This window comes from Paroedura picta, chromosome 1, assembly GCF_049243985.1.
Source record: "Paroedura picta isolate Pp20150507F chromosome 1, Ppicta_v3.0, whole genome shotgun sequence".
In the NCBI taxonomy this organism is placed as follows: domain Eukaryota; kingdom Metazoa; phylum Chordata; class Lepidosauria; order Squamata; family Gekkonidae; genus Paroedura; species Paroedura picta.
The window spans coordinates 14,864,147-14,880,161 of record NC_135369.1 but is presented as its reverse complement, the minus strand read 5'-3'; the positions used below and the strand labels follow the sequence as shown (position 1 = coordinate 14,880,161).

General features: G+C 49.5%; 1 protein-coding gene across 3 annotated transcripts in view; it reads right to left on the bottom strand.

Moving 5' to 3' along the window:
* B4GALT3 (beta-1,4-galactosyltransferase 3) overlaps positions 1-15,676 on the bottom strand; it is a 30,131-nt gene extending 14,455 nt beyond the window's left edge. For 2 of the 3 annotated variants that reach the window (XM_077323089.1, XM_077323072.1), the window contains exons 1-4: positions 15,552-15,676; positions 10,337-10,631; positions 3,189-3,424; positions 714-904 (exon numbers count right to left, since the gene is read on the bottom strand). In XM_077323089.1, the coding sequence (XP_077179204.1) occupies positions 714-904; positions 3,189-3,424; positions 10,337-10,589 (680 nt within the window). In that variant the 5' untranslated portion in view covers positions 10,590-10,631; positions 15,552-15,676. Of the gene's footprint in view, positions 1-713; positions 905-3,188; positions 3,425-10,336; positions 10,632-15,361; positions 15,484-15,551 lie in introns of those variants that run through there. The other variant, XM_077323078.1, reaches the window with a different exon arrangement.
* Positions 15,677-16,015: the final 339 nt, after the last annotated feature.

The window sequence follows — 16,015 nt, the reverse complement described above, 5'->3', positions numbered from 1 at the left end:
TTTACAGGCCTTGTAGAACCGTTCTGTTGCATTGGTGAACATTTATTGTTTAGTCTAAATAGTGATTTCTAATACTAGTATTATTATTTTGATGGTATTAAAAGCAACTTTATGAATGGCTTTATTTTACAGAATAATTTCATACTTAGTTTCTCAGCATTCCTCAACTTTTTAACCATATTTACCAAAACATTCTTCAGGTTTTGACAAACTCCAGAAGTGGCGCGATTGTACACAATATGGTTAGGAAGCAGAGCTGTTGGACACACCCACCCAAGGCCCCTCCTCTTCCCACCCCCTCCAGGCCCATCAATGGCCATAGTGCCCCCCCCCCCCTGGCAGGTTGAAATGACTGTATATAGTCCTAGCACCCGATAAATGTTTAACAAATTTTTTTTAAGTATCTAAAAACTTAATTAACTCCCATTTAACTCCCAGGGCTTCACGAAACCACGGTTTACATCTCAGTGGTGAGTTTTATGTCTATTTATTATATTTTTGCATTTATAAAGTTAAACCTTCATAGTGATTTGAAATTCTTTTATATGCATTTGTTGTCACCTTACTGTACTAGTAGACTGACCCGATATATAAACTAGCATTTGTGTGATCCTTTGCAGAACAGAACTGAACAAGAGGAATACACCGAAACGTTTTATAGCCAAGCAAAGCAAATAAGGACGTCAAGCAAGCAAGAAGCAGCTCCCCCTCACCTGTAGCCAAACTTGTTCATGGCAACAGAGACATGCTTGGGGCTCCAAGGGTCACAGGTGTAAAGGTTGTGGTCGTTCTCGGGGATGAGATCCACATCGTGGAGGAAGAGACAGTCCCACTCCTCATCCTTCAGGGCTTCCTTCACGCCCACGTTCAGTAGCTTCGCTCGGTTGAAAGTGGAGTTGCCGGCCTGCGGAACAGCAGTGCCAAATTGAGAGAGTGCAACGATGGGGGGGGGGAGGGGAAATGTGTGACCCTCCAAGTGGGGCTCATGTGGAGGCAGGAACAACGGCACCCCCCAACAACCACCCCAAATGCCCTTCAAAGAAGCAGAACCATAAGAGTTGGAATGGGCCCTAAAGGCCATCTAGTCCAACCCCCTGCTTGATGCAGGATCAGCCTAAAGCACCCCTGACTAGTCATCGTCCAGCTGCTGCTTGAAGACCACCGGGGAGGGGGAGCTGATCACTCCCTGAGGCAGCTTGGTGTAGTGGTTAAGAGCGGCAGCCTCTAAATGGGTGAGCTGGGCTTGATTCTCCGCTCCTCCAAAGGCAGCTGGCTGGGTGACCCTGGGCTAGTCGCAGTCTTGATACTGCTGTTCTCACAGAGCAGTTCTGTAAGAGCTCTCTCAGCTCCACTTACCTCACTGGGTGTTTGTTGTGGGGAAAGGAAGGGAAGGCGATGATGAGCCGCTCTGAGAGTAGTAAGGTAGGGTACAAAAAAGCCAGCGGCTTTCTTCCACTCTTAAAATGCTCTTACTATAAAGCACTTATTCCTAATATACTGCCAGTATCTTTCTGCCAATCATTTAAACCTCTTACTGTAGGTCTTCTTCTCATCTGTCGAAGACATGCAGAGGTCTAAATGTGTATCAAAGACCTCACTGCTCAGTGGCAGGGTACATCCCTTGCGTGTTTAATCTAGGGGCCTGAAGAGATCTTAGAGAGACAGGATTGGATCCAGCAGAGTGATTCCACAGATAAAATGCTTTCCACCTGCACTGTGTTGACTTTCTCACCACCCCTCTCCCGCTGCTGAAAATCATTCAACCCCATGGAAACGTTCCACTTGATCCAAGCCCAAATAAATCGTATTGAGCTAGATGCCCAACTCCATCTCCTTCATATACACCTGCACTGCCTGCACTGTTTTCCAATATCACAATCCTAAGATTCCTGCTTTATTGGAGTTCCTTGCTGCCTGATGGGTAATCCGCCGTGAGTCTTAGTCAGCAAGACTGGCTGTAAACAACAATTAAATCAAAGAAGACCCAGCCCTTAAGACCTGGGTAGTAGGGCAGAAAAGCTGCCCCGCTTTCTTCTCCTTCTTGGTATTTCACAGTGAAATCAGCACTGAAAATGGTCCGGTTTGGCACAGTGCACAACCACAGAAAAGGGGGCAAAGATATACTGTCATTCTCTGTAAAGCGGCAGTCCCCAATGCGGTGCCCATGGGCACCCTGGCATCCACAACACCTTCCCAGGAGTCCTGCAAGTGTTTTTAGAAAGTGGGTGGGGACTTCTGCCCAACAAGGGTTCTCGTTATTCACTGGAGATTTTGACTGGCTGGGCAGATTTTTGGAAACGCTGCTTTGCCAGCAGCTGCCACCACAGCATAAGGATTTTTGCTGTATCTCTGAAAGTCAGCTGCAGCAGCCGTCTTGCAGCTGGCTCCTTCTCCTGCAGATGCGCCCACCACGCTGTGTCAGTAGTCCAAATGTGCTTGCAGGCCCAAAGAGGTCGGGGAACTCCCGCGGTAAAAAGTTTCGGGTCACTTTCCAAACTCAACGCACCAACAATGCATCTGAAGAAAGAAGCACCAGGGCTTGTGCTTCGACAGAGGCAAAACCTGGGTGCACTTGCTTGGGTAGAATTTGCCAAAATCTGGGGGACTCACTTTCTGGAGTCCGGGTGCAGACAGATTGAAGCTGTACTTTCTTCATCTTGCCCCTACTTTATCTGTACCCAAAAATGGGGGTGGTGATGGGGAAGAATCACAGAATCATAAAGTTGGAAGGGACCTCCTGAGTCATCTAGTCCAACCCCCTGCACTATGCAGGACACTCACAACCCTCTCGCTCATCCACTGTCACCTGCCACCCCCTTGAACCTTCACAGAATCAGCCTCTCCATCAGATGGCCATCCAGCCTCTGTTTTAAAATTTCCAAAGATGGAGAACCCACCACCTCCCGAGGAAGCCTGTTCCACTGAGAAACCGCTCTGACTGTCAGGAACTTCTTCCAGATGTTGAGACGGAATTTCTTTTGCATTAATTTCATCCCATTGGTTCTGGTCCGTCCCTCTGGGGCAAGAGAGAACAACTCTGCTCCATCCTCGTCTACATGGCAGCCTTTTAAATACTTGAAGATGGTGATCAGATCCCTTCTCAGTCAAGAACCGCCCTCCCATTCGTTTACCAGGCCCCCATAACTGGTACCACGGTACAGACGGCTCCCCACCCACAAACTACGCACTTGATGCACGACGTAGATTCCGTACTGCAGCTGCTGGCGCTGGAGGAAGGGATGGAGATAGTAGAGCAGGTGACGGAGGTGGGTCTCCCGGTTGCGGTGCGGGATGACGACGGCGGTGCGGGAGCGGGCCTCACAGGTGGAGGGGCGGTACCGGCCCCCCTTGCTCACGGCCGGGTTCTTCTGCTGGATCTGCTCCAGGGTGGGCATGTTGCTGAAGCTCACCGTTAAGGGGCCGACTGGAATTGGGAAGTTCGGAGAGGACAAAGAAGATCAGAAAGATGGACATCATTAAGCCCTGAAAATTCAGGCTCAATGATAAAGGTCATTCTATCACATTTCATGCTTCCTACCTCCCTCCACTGCCCTAACCTCCCATGGAGAGATGGTTGGAAAGCTCCTGGGATTACAACCAATCTCCAAGCAATAGTGATCAGCTCACCTGGAGAATCTGGTTGCTTTGGAAGGTAGACTAAGGCATGGGTAGTCAACCTGTGGTCCTCCAGATGTCCATGGACTACAATTCCCATGAGCCTCTGCCAGCATTTGCTGGCAGGGGCTCATGGGAATTGTAGTCCATGGACATCTGGAGGACCACAGGTTGACTACCCCTGGACTAGGGCACTCTACCCCCCTGAAGTCCCTCCCTGCTCCAAACCCCCCACTCCGCTTTCACGCCCAAAATCTCCAATTCTTTTCCAACTCAGAGTTGGCAACCTTATCAAAGAGCTCACTGCAGGACTCAGGGTTTCCTTCTCCCCCATTCTGCCCCTACAATGACCTGTAACGTAGGTTAGGCTGGGAGAGAAGAAGTGTTCCATAGTCATTCAGTAAACTCGGAAGCTGGGTCTTGCAGGCTTCAATCTGACACTTTAGCCCGTACCACAAGTGTCCCCAATCTTTTGGAGCCCCTGAGCACGGTGGCGGAACAGTCCTACTCTGGCCTGCAGGCCCTGTTCCACCCTGCCCTGTGAGGTTTTCCCAACACGTGGAGTAACCACTTTCGGGTAACCACTGCCACTACCTGACCTTCGCAAGGAATTGCCCACTGGGAGGGTCAGGACTCCCAGCCCCCCCTCCAAGTTCTGTGGCTTTCCCTCTCTCGTCTCCCACTGCCCAGTGCCTGGCCACTATGGGGACCATTTACTGCCCCTGGGAATAGTCTCTTGCCAGCTGCTTCCCTGACACAGTGTATCCAAGACAGTGGTGGTCTATGTGATACAGAGAACCACTACCAGCACCCAAAGTTCTAAAGTATTTATTAAAAAGAAAATGCTTGCAAGCATATTCTTAGTACAGCACCAGATTGAGCAAAGGATCCAAAAGAAACGGGTAAAACGCAATTCTCTCTATACATGACCTATCAGATGTTAAATACAGGACAGGCTCCTTAGCATAGTACGTTATTGATCTCTACAGAGTCTTTTTTATTTGAAAAAAGTTTTACAGAATTCACATACCACACTACAACAAAATATAAAGACTACAACAAGAAAATGGCCAGCTTCATCAGCAATAGTCTTCTCAAGCCAAGCACCCTGCCAGACAAGATGGCATTAACACTTATAATTACATAAAGCAGCAAACCAGCTAAGTGAAAGATGTTAGGTCTATCTCAGCACATTAAAATTTGCTGACACTTATTCAAACGCATTCCAGGAGGATATAAGCAGCTGTTGCCTGTTAAAAATTAGCACTGAGGTTTGTTTAGGATCACTTGGGACACCAATACCTCCAAAATTCAATATGGGCACATAAATAATGCCGAACCCGGGCAATGAAAAGCTAGATCCCACATCTTTTCGACTGAAGATCAAAACTTCCAGAATTACTGGGCTAAGATTGATCCAGATGCCTGATAGATTGAGGTTCCTCAGATGTAAAGACAAAAAAATGACTTTCATTTGAATACTGGGTTATAAACCCTGTAGGCCAATTAGGTCCAATTACCATATTCACTTTCAAATAATCCAACCAAGCCCAAGATCTTTAGGTCAGGGCTAAACTGTCTCCTCCTCCAACAAAAATTTAGAGAATACAGTATTGTAATTGCATAATGGTACAGTTGATTTGGTGAAATGAATGAAGACACATTCATAGTTATTTATTGAATAATTTCAGTATAAGATTCTATTGGCTTGAAGGGCAGCAAGTCTTCTATTGTTTTTTTATTTATCATTTATATTAATAATTGAATCATAGAATCATAGAGTTGGAAGGGGCCATACAGGCCATCTAGTCCAACCCCCTGCTCAACGCAGGATCAGCCCAAAGCATCCTAAAGCATCCAAGAAAAGTGTGTATCCAACCTTTGCTTGAAGACTGCCAGTGAGGGGGAGCTCACCACCTCCTTGTTGTTGTTGTTATGTGCGAAGTCGTGTCCGACCCATCGCGACCCCATGGACAATGATCCTCCAGGCCTTCCTGTCCTCTACCATTCCCCGGAGTCCATTTAAGTTTGCACCTACTGCTTCAGTGACTCCACCACCTCCTTAGGCAGCCTATTCCACTGCTGAACTACTCTGACTGTGAAAAAGTTTTTCCTGATATCTAGCCTATATCGTTGTACTTGAAGTTTAAACCCATTACTGCGTGTCCTCTCCTCTGCAGCCAACTGAAACAGCATTGTGCCCTCCTCCAAGTGACAACCTTTCAAATACTTAAAGAGGGCTATCATGTCCCCTCTCAACCTCCTTTTCTCCAGGCTGAACATTCCCAAGTCCCTCAACCTATCTTCATAGGGCTTGGTCCCTTGGCCCCAGATCATCTTCGTCACTCTCCTCTACCCTTTCAATTTTATCTGCGTCCTTCTTGAAGTGAGGCCTCCAGAACTGCACACAGGACTCCAGGTGCGGTTTGACCAGTGCCGTATACAATGGGACTATGACATCTTGTGGATTTAGATTGGATTTAGAGGACTGCCCCTCTCAGCCCAGCCATTTACTAACAGGGTTTTTATATTCACAGCATTGTACTCTCTTGGCAGAAGCTTCCATTAGCGTGAGTTGGTTTGACCATCACTCAGAACCAGGAAAGAACTCGGCAATTAGATTTTAATGCCTTTGGTAATTGTTTTATATCCCATTATAAATAATTCTCTATTTACAGCCACACAAAGATCAACTTTTTTTTTTTGTATACACTGCCTTGCCGTTTCCTTCAGCGGTCTAGGCCACAACAGGGTAATGGCCGCCACCTCCAGACCTAGAATCATAGAGTTGGAAAAGACCTCCACAGTGGTTCTCAACGTTCCTAATGTCATCATAACTGTTTAATACAGTTCCTCGTGTTGTGATGACCCATACAATTATGCAAGTGTTCTTTCACAGAAATTAAACCGAAACTGATCAATGGCATGAAGATCCATTGTTCATAATTGTAGATAAATTGTTTGGTTTTTTTTCCTGGGGTTTCTCAGTTCAGCTCTGCCTCTTGTCCCACCATGCCGATCTCGCTCTTTTCCATTGCTCCAGACAGGCAAACACTCTATCTCGATCTACCCCACAAGGCTGTTGTGCAGATGGCGCCCCTCCCAGCCAAGCTGCTTGCCCTACCACGACCCCTGTGAAAGGGTCATTTGACCCCAAAGGGGTCCCGACCTCCAGGTTGAGAACCACTGATCTAGTCCAACCCCCAGCAGAATGCAGGAAATTCACAACTACCTGCCCACCCACAGTGACTCCAATTCCATGCCCAGATTATGCCCCCCTCCCCCCCAAAAAAGCAAACAGAATCCCTGGCCAGTCAGGTCTGGAGGCAATTCACCTTCTGACCCCAAAGTAGAGATCAGCATTTCCCTGGGTATGCAAGAAAGGGCCACAAGAGCCAACTAGGGACCCAGTCCCTTCTGCCCACTCATTCACAATCTGCCTACATTCACAGACTCAGCATTTCTGTCAGATGTCTATCCAGCCTCTGCTTAAAAATCTCCAAAGATGGAGAACCCACCACCTCCCCAGGAAGTGTGTTCCACTGAGAAACTGCTCTGTCAGGAACTTCTTCTTTGCCTACACCCACCAAAGAGCCTTACACTCTACCCCTTCCAAATTCCTGGTGATCCCTGGCCCCAAGGAAACCCGCCTGACCTCAACCAGGGCCAGAGCTTTCTCTGTCCTGGCCCCCACCTGGTGGAATGAGCTCGCAGAGGGGATCAGGGCCCTGAAGGAACAGTTCCGCAGGGCCTGCAAAAGGGAGCTCCTTCGCCAGGCATTTCGTTGAGGTCGACCCGAACCACTGCTTCCAATCGGCCCCCCCCAAGCCTCCCTCCTACACCCATCACTGGAGTCTCGCCCACCCCACTGGGCCATCAGTAAGCACTGACTTATTGTTCTCCCCAACGTTCTATTGTTCATAATGTTGCTATTGTTATTATTGTATTATTATAAACTGAGTTATTTGTACTGTTCCTGTATGATGTAAACCACTCTGAGCCTTCAGGGAGGGCGGTATATATAAATATAATACATATATAATAGAGAGGTCTATCTAGAGCAGGGGTAGTCAAACCGCGGCCCTCCAGATGTCCATGGACTACAATTCCCAGAAGCCCCTGCCAGCATTCGCTGGCAGGGGCTCCTGGGAACTGTAGTCCATGGACATCTGGAGGGCCGCAGTTTGACTACCCCTGATCTAGAGCAAAGTGGTACCATCCCCTCACACAGTCTGGACACTGTATTTCTTTTGATGCAGCTCAAAATCCCGCTTGCCTTTTTAGCCACTGAATCACTCTGCTGACTCACGTTCAGTGTATGGTCCACGAAGATCCCTAGGTCCTTTTCGCATATGCAACTGCCAAGACAGGTCTCCCCCATCCTATAATGATGCATTTGGTTTTTCCTGCCTAAATGCAGAACTTGACATTTTTCACTATTGAAATTCCATTTCAGCCCTGTTTTCCGGCTTGTTAACCTCTGCTAAGAGTTCTGTCTGCTCTGATGGTCTCAGTGCAAAAGACTCTCCCCTCCTGGCTTGCGGGATTTATATCCTCTCACCACTAAAATGACCAGGTCAGACTGGGTCAAAAAAGCTTCCCCTGAAGCCGCCATAAGTTTCTGCCTAAAGCCCATCTCATACAATACCTCCACATTTCCGTCCCTTGCTTGGGGGTGGGCAAGACTGTCCCAATCTGATTGTCCCTAGCTGGAACTATAAGCATTTCTAAACAGGTAGCTGAGACGAGGCTGGAAAGCCACTGAACTGACTTCCCTCTCTCTGTGCCCCGAGAGAGAAAAACTCTTAAGGGTTTTACTCAGGGTCCAGTCTACATACATAGGATAATGCACTTTCAATGTGCTTTGGCAGCTGGATTTTCCTGTGCAGAACAGGAAAATCTACTTCTAAAGTGCATTATCTATTGTGTGCAGAATAGGCCCAGGTCGGACCTCTACTTAGAATCACAGAATCATAGAGTTGGAAGGGACCTCCTGGGTTATCTAGTCCAACCCCTGCACTATGCAGGACACTCACAACCCTATCACTCATCCACTGTAACCTGCCAACCCCTTAAGCCTTCACAGAATCAGCCTCTCTGTCAGATGCCTATCCAGCCTTCTGTTTACTTCTTCACAAGTACCACTGTACCACTGATGACTTTCAGTGACACAGTGAAAATCCTTGTGCTGCGGTCACAGCTGCTGCCTGTCAGCCACGGTCCTGCCATGGGGTCATGGGATTTTAAGAAATTTCTCACGTTTCTGGTTGTATGTTTTGTCATCTGCCAGATGTGGACTGGCATGTACTCAGGGGCTGTCTGGCTTTCCCTTTGTCTCGCTGGGAAAGAGCGGAGCTCCCAAGGGATGTGGATTGTAAAACCTTTGGAATTGTTTAAGGCTTTCTGAGAAGGGGCAGGCAGGATGTTGATTTGTGGGTGTTTCAGGATTCAGAACGGGTATATCGCTGACGTCCTGCCCTTGGACGTACAGACTGAAATTGGCACCTGCAAGATGCAGTTAAAGGTGAAGGTATCCCCTGTGCGAGCACCGAGTCATGTCTGACTCTTGGGGTGACACCCTCTAGCGTTTTCATGGCTGACTCAATACGGGGTGGTTTGCCAGTGCCTTCCCCAGTCATTACCGTTTTAGTCCCCCAGCAAGCTGGGTACTCATTTTACCGACCTCGGAAGGATGGAAGGCTGAGTCAACCTTGAGCCGGCTGCTGGGATCGAACTCCCAGCCTCATGGGCAGAGCTTTCAGACTGCATGTCTGCTGCCTTACCACTCTGCACCACAAGAGGCTCGTCTATTTCTATCTTTAGTGAAAAATAAAAACTTTATTAAGAAAAAAAAAAGAAAGCCTGGGATAAGGTCATAGTTAACACGTATGAATTGTTAGGGTAGTTTTCACAGCTTTTCTTCTTTTGACATATTTCTCTGTTTGGGTTGGCGGGGCATGGAGGTTCTGTTTCGGCACCCTAGTCCTGCTGTGTGGTTTCTTCTTCAAAATATTTTCCAGCTAATCAATCTCTTATCTTGCATCCCATTCCAGTGTTGGTGGCGTGCCGAATACTGTTCTTCTATTGCCCTGCTTCAATGCTGCCGTCCACCTGGCAGGCCATAAATGAAGCCACCAGATAAATATTTGCTTATCAAAGGGAGCCATATAGCGCTGAAAGCAACAGTATACCCATGTACACAAACCACCGCGGAATTACCCATGTTTAAACAGCAAACAGACTGCTGAAGATACTGTTGTTGAGTCCCAGAATGTTCACAGGAACAAAACATACTGAACAGTAAAATATGTTAAGGGGGAATGGTAGATTGATGTGTGTTTCTCTGACCTGGGAAACACCTGGAGACTTTCGGGGTGGATCTGGGGGAGACCTCAGTGGAGTATAATGCGATGGGAGTTCCCCCTCCGGAGCAGCCGTTTTAGTCCGGCGGTGAGCTGTAATTCCAAGGGATCCTCTGACTTTAAAACAAATTTTTCACCTGCTACAGTCAAGGAGGCCTCTGGAGGCTCTCTAGCTCCTGAAATACTTCCCACCCCTGCGCTCAAGTCTACAACCCCTTGTTAATCCCCAAAGAGATTACAAATGGATCAGGCAGGCCCACCTATGAGCCTCCGGGGAGGGCGGTATATAAATATAATAAATAAAACAAAATAAATAGATGTCAACGATACCCCTTCGCCCACCCCGAAGTCAGACTCACCGAGATAAGGTGATCGCTCCGGGCAGTAGGGCAGAGACCCTGTGGAGCCGCCACGGCCAGGCTGCAGAGGCAAGAGGCTAAGGTTGGTGTAGACGTCATGGGTCCGGGAGTAATCGAAAGACGGGTTCGGTTCGTGCCCAAAGATGGAGGCCAGGTTCCGGAAGCCGCCGAAGGAGAAATAGGCCATGAAGGCAAACTGGAAGCAGATCAAGAGGGCCAAAGTGCAGGGCCGGTCCAGAAGTCTTCGGAGCATGGTGCTGGGGATGCTCTCTCCTTCCGGGGTGGGGTCTTACTCCTGAAAAGCAGAAGACTGAGTCACCCCCCAGTCTGGTGTAGTGGTTAGGAGTGCGGACTTCTAATCTGGCATGCCAGGTTCGATTCTGCGCTCCCCCACATGCAGCCAGCTGGGTGACCTTGGGCTAGTCACAGTCCTGATAGAGCTGTTCTGACCGAGCAGAAATATCAGGGCTCTCTCAGCCTCACCCACCTCACAGGGTGTCTGTTGTGGGGAGAGGAAAGGGAAGGCGACTGTAAGCCGCTTTGAGCCTCCTTCGGGTAGAGAAAAGCGGCATATAAGAACCAACTCTTCTTCTTCTTCTTCTTCTTTATAGAGGAGGAAGTGGGAAGGCAAAACATGGCATCCAGCGACCGGCAGGATGGGACTACATTTCCCAGGAGTCCTTGTCAGAAAACCACAGAGTAGGGAATGTGTACTTCAGCTCGAGCACCTCAGCGATCACCAAAGCCCACGGAGATGTGTAGGAAGCCAGAGCCACAACGCAGAAAGGAGGTCTGGTGGCTGGCATGCCACCGCCACCCCTCCTCTCCGCCCCATGGCACTGGCCTCCTACACATCGCCTCAGATTTCAGTGATCTCCGAGCCGAAGCGCAAATCCCTACCACAGAGATTAAACCGGATTGAAACCAGTTTACTTTGCAGTGTACATGTTTTCGAAGTGGAACAGGATTATTATTAAGTTACCGATTAACCTTTCAGCAGACGCAACTGATAATTTTCTGCAGCCGAAGCTTTACCCCCGTGCTTGGCAATTTTTGTGTTACTATTGTGTTGCTGTAACAAAGGTGTGTGCATGGGGGGGGGGCAGATAAGCATCCGCATTCCACAATGATGTAATAAACTGTAGCTTTTAAGATCACAATACAACTTATAGGGAGGGGTGGTGGCTCAGTGGTAGAGCTGCCATGCAGAAGGTTCCGGGTTCAATTCCCGGCATTTCCAGTTAAAAGGATCAGGCAGTTGTTGTTGTTATGTGCGAAGTCGTGTCCGACCCATCGCGACCCCATGGACAATGATCCTCCAGGCCTTCCTGTCCTCTACCATCGGACTGTCTTTTCGCCGCCAGTTACTTCCACAACTGAGCGTCCTTTCGGCTTTGGCCCAGTCGTTTCATTCATTCTGGCGCTACTCGTACTAGCCGTCTGCTCATCCCCAGTAGCATATTGGACACCTTCCGACCTGAGGGGCTCATCTTCCGGCGTCATATCGTTATGCCTATTGGAACTGTCCATAGAGTTTTCATGGCAAAGATACTGGAGTGGTTTGCCATTTCCTTCTCCAGTGGATCACCTTTTGACAGAGCTCTCAGCTATGACCTGTCCGTCTTGGGTGGCCCTGCACGGCATAGCTCATAGCTTCACTGAACTACGCAAGCCCCCTTGCCACAACAAGGCAGCGATCCTTGAAGGGGGGGATCAGGCAGTAGATCCCGTGAAAGACCTTTGCGTTAGACTGTGGAGAGCCACAGGGCGTGGCAGTGGCTCAGGGGCAAAACACTTGCTTGGCATGCAGAAGGTCCCAGGTTCAATCCCAGGCATCTCTAGTCTGAAGGGTCAGGCAGCAGGTGATGTGAAAGACATCTGCCTGAGACCATAGAAAGCCACATCAGCTTTAGCAGGCAGCCAGAAGATAGCAACTTCATGTGGGTTCTCATACTTCCTGAGCAGAAGGTGCCAAGTTCAAGCCCCGACATCTCCAGTTAAAAAGACTAGGCAGTGGGTTATATGAAAGACCTCCACCTGACACCCTGGAGAATAGCCACCTGTCTTAAGGACAACATACTGACATTGACAGTATAAGGCACCTAGGTTGGCATACCTCACATTTCTTCCTAACTTCAGAAAAAGGGTCCCTCCTATCAAGGATTTAGAAAAGAAAAACATCTGTAAACTGAATTAAGATAGGCTTATGGCAAGAACTACCCCAACATCAGTAGGAAAAGACATCTTTATACATTTAGAGGAAAGCACGTTCTTTTCCTTTGGGAAATGGTAAACGCAGGTGTCGTCAAACTGCGACCCTTCAGATGTCCATGGACTACAATTCCCATGAGCCCCTGCCAGCATTTGCCCCTGCCCAATTCATGGGAATTGTAGTCCATGGACATCTGGAGGGCCGCAGTTTGACTACCCTTGGACGTACCTTTTGGTTGGTCCTTAAAAAATTATTAATATATAAAATTTATTGTACCAATTGCCTTGGAAAGGTTCTGCTTTTCTCTGTTTATGTTTTGAGCCTTTCTCCCCTTTTTTCGTTATTGTAATACCCTTGGACGTATGCAAAGGACGATCCCCTGAACACTGTGGACTAGCTGCTTTGTCAGGCTTCTCTGCAATGCTTGACTTCAAAGGCAACTCATCAGCACTGGAAGCCTTTAATCAGTAGATGACTCTAATGAACATAACTCCCTTAAGTGCCACCACTTCGGTTCATCAATCAAACTAACTTGCGCAGGCAGTTGATCAAAGCAATCTAAGGCTGCTCACGGAGTCAGTTTTCTAAATACGAATAAATCTGCATATCCATAAAACAGCCGCTCCAAAGACGAAGAGCTTTCTTTCTAGGATTTTGACGTGACACGACAAACGGGTCAATATTTGAATTGAACTAGGCTGGGGGAAGCCTCTTGCGAGTCCCTTGGACTGCAAGGCGAACAAACCGGTCAGTCCTGGAGGAGATCAGCCCTGACTGCTCCTTAGAAGGCCAGATCCTGAAGATGAAACTCAAATACTTTGGCCACCTCATGAGAAGGAAGGACTCCCTGGGGAAGAGCCTAATGCTGGGAGCGACTGAGGGCAAAAGAAGAAGGGGACGACAGAGAATGAGGTGGCTGGATGGAGTCACTGAAGCAGTCGGTGCGAACTTAAATGGACTCCAGGTAATGGTACAGGAAGGTCTGGAGGATCATTGTCCATGGGGTCGCGATGGGTCGGACACGACTTCGCACATAACAACAACAAGGCCAGGGGAGAGCCAGGTTCAAATCCCCATGCAGTCATAAAGCATACTTGGTAACCTCTGGCCAACTGCTCTCAACCAGGCCTACTTCACAGGGTTCTTCTGGGGATAACTTGGAAGCAAGAAGGATGATCTATGTCATTGCAAGACCCTTCTGGGGGTGGGGGGTGTATGCAAAGTGCCATCAATTCCCAGTTTAGGGTGACCATGTGGTTTTCATGGCAAGAGATGTTCAGAGGTGGTTTGCATCGCCTAGCCCTGCACAGCAACCTTAAAATTCCTGTGTGGTCTCCCATACAAGTACTAATCCGGGCCGATCCTGCTCGGCGTCCGAGATCTGACAAGACCGGGCTAGTTCTGGTCCTCCAGGCCAAGGACGCATAGCCAGGGGTAGCCAGACTGCAGCCCTCCAGATGTCCATGGACTACAATTCCCATGAGCCCCTGCCAGCATTCTAAAACGGCACCTTTCACTGGCAGCTTTGGCAAACACTTGGATACAAAGGAGGGTAGCAAAAAGCACTGGCCAAGTTAACCGGACACACCCTTTTCATCTACCTATAATCACAGGTTACACATCAGAGCCTTAACGATCCCTCACTACAAGGAAATTACAAGTATTTTTTTCTCTCTAGGCAGTTACAATTCCCCCTTCCCAAGCCAGGACAAAAGAGCTTGGCAGGCATTCACAAAATACACGTCACCCAAGACGTTTAACAAGCATTTCCTTACAATGCCAAACAAACCTGGGTGTTCTGAGAAACCCCATGCATTTGCTGGTGGACAAACTACTTCACATGAGAGCCTGGAGCGCAGTTACTATGCAAATACAGAAGTTAAATAAGGAGTCCTGGAAAGAGGGAGGGAGAGAAAGTCCCGGGTTCGAATTCCACCTGCACAGAGGTATTTGCTAAGGGACATAAGGCATGCCACTCAGTGGGCTTCTCTACAGGTCACCTGTCTCTCAATTCTGTAGCACGCAAGGCAGCAGGAAGGATTCCTGCAAAGCCAACACTGCTGGAAGCATTTTGAAGGATTTATACAGCAAAAGCGCTGTATAAATGCCAAGGCTTCCCCAGTTAGGTACAGGTTGTGTTGTGCCGCGCTTCCACACAACATGCTCGCAAGTGTCCAATTCAGCTCCTTCAAAATCCTAGGGGTCGCCATTTCACAAGGAAGCAAACAGGTCCCTAGTCCTCATGGTCACAAAGACCTGCTTTCCCACCCTCCCAGAGGCCTGCGACCATTTCAGACAGGAGAAGCATGGCCGATTCCCATTTCCAGAGGCCGAGGGTGGGGCTTTAGTGCCCTTCAGAAACACCTTGGCCCCTCCCCATGACTAACAACATAACCCATGTGAAAATTATATATATATATACACACACACATTATTATTATTATATATTAAAAAACCCAAGAACTAATAATGCACAACTGAGACTCCCATCTCCATCCACCTTTCCCCTCTCGCATCAGAAAGGGAAATCCACCCTGGCCTGAAATCAGGCAGCCGGGGCTGCACCCCCCCCCGCACCCCAATTCCGTGTCTTATTTGGGGCCACCCAAATCCATCACAAAGCGTCCCGCTGCCTGTGGCGCAATCGCAATCACTTTCAATTGCGGGGGGTCTCTCTCTCCCCCTCTCTCTCTCTGTGCCAAGAAGGCGACCCCCCCGCAGCCCCCACCTGGCCAAGGCTCCCCCCAAAATCCCAGGTTCTCCCCCCCCCTTTCCAGCCCCCTCTCCGGGGATGCCCTCCAGCCCCCCAACACCTGCGCGCAGCTCCGCCCGTCGGGGGCGCCCGGGCTCCGTCCGTCCGTCCTCCCGGCACCCTTGCAGCCAGGTAGGTGCCCTCTGCTCGGAGCGGCACGCGGGGGAAGCCTCGCCGGCCGGGCTCCCCGCTCCGGCACCCATGGGTGCCCCCTCTCCCACCAACCCACCCGGATTCCCCCACCCCAGTACCTGGGCGCTTGGGGCTGGCCAAGCGAGGAGGTGCCCGCGGCTAACCCCACCCCAGGCAGCGGAGCACCCGCGTCGCCATCTTTAGGAGGCGCAAAAGGCAAGCGAGGGGCGGAGATGCCGGGAGGGCCTGGGCGGGGGGGGGGGAGGACAGGGGAGGCCCCGCCTCTTAAAGGGCCCCGCGCGGGTTGGCTGGAGAGGAGCTGGGGGCGGTGGAGAGATCGGGCGCCCTCAAGGATTTATTATTCCTGGATCCCAAACGTGGGAGGCGGTGGGATCTCCTTCCTTGGCAGGTCTTAAGCAGAGGCTGGATAGTTAAGCCTGGGAACTTGGGCAGATGGGACTGGGCCGGTGCTTGGCTCTTGGAGCCCTTCCTTGCATGCCCAGGGAAATGCTGGTCGCCACTTTGGGGTCAGGAGGCGAATTTCCTCCAGGCCAGACTGGCTAGGGATTCTGGGTTTTTTGCC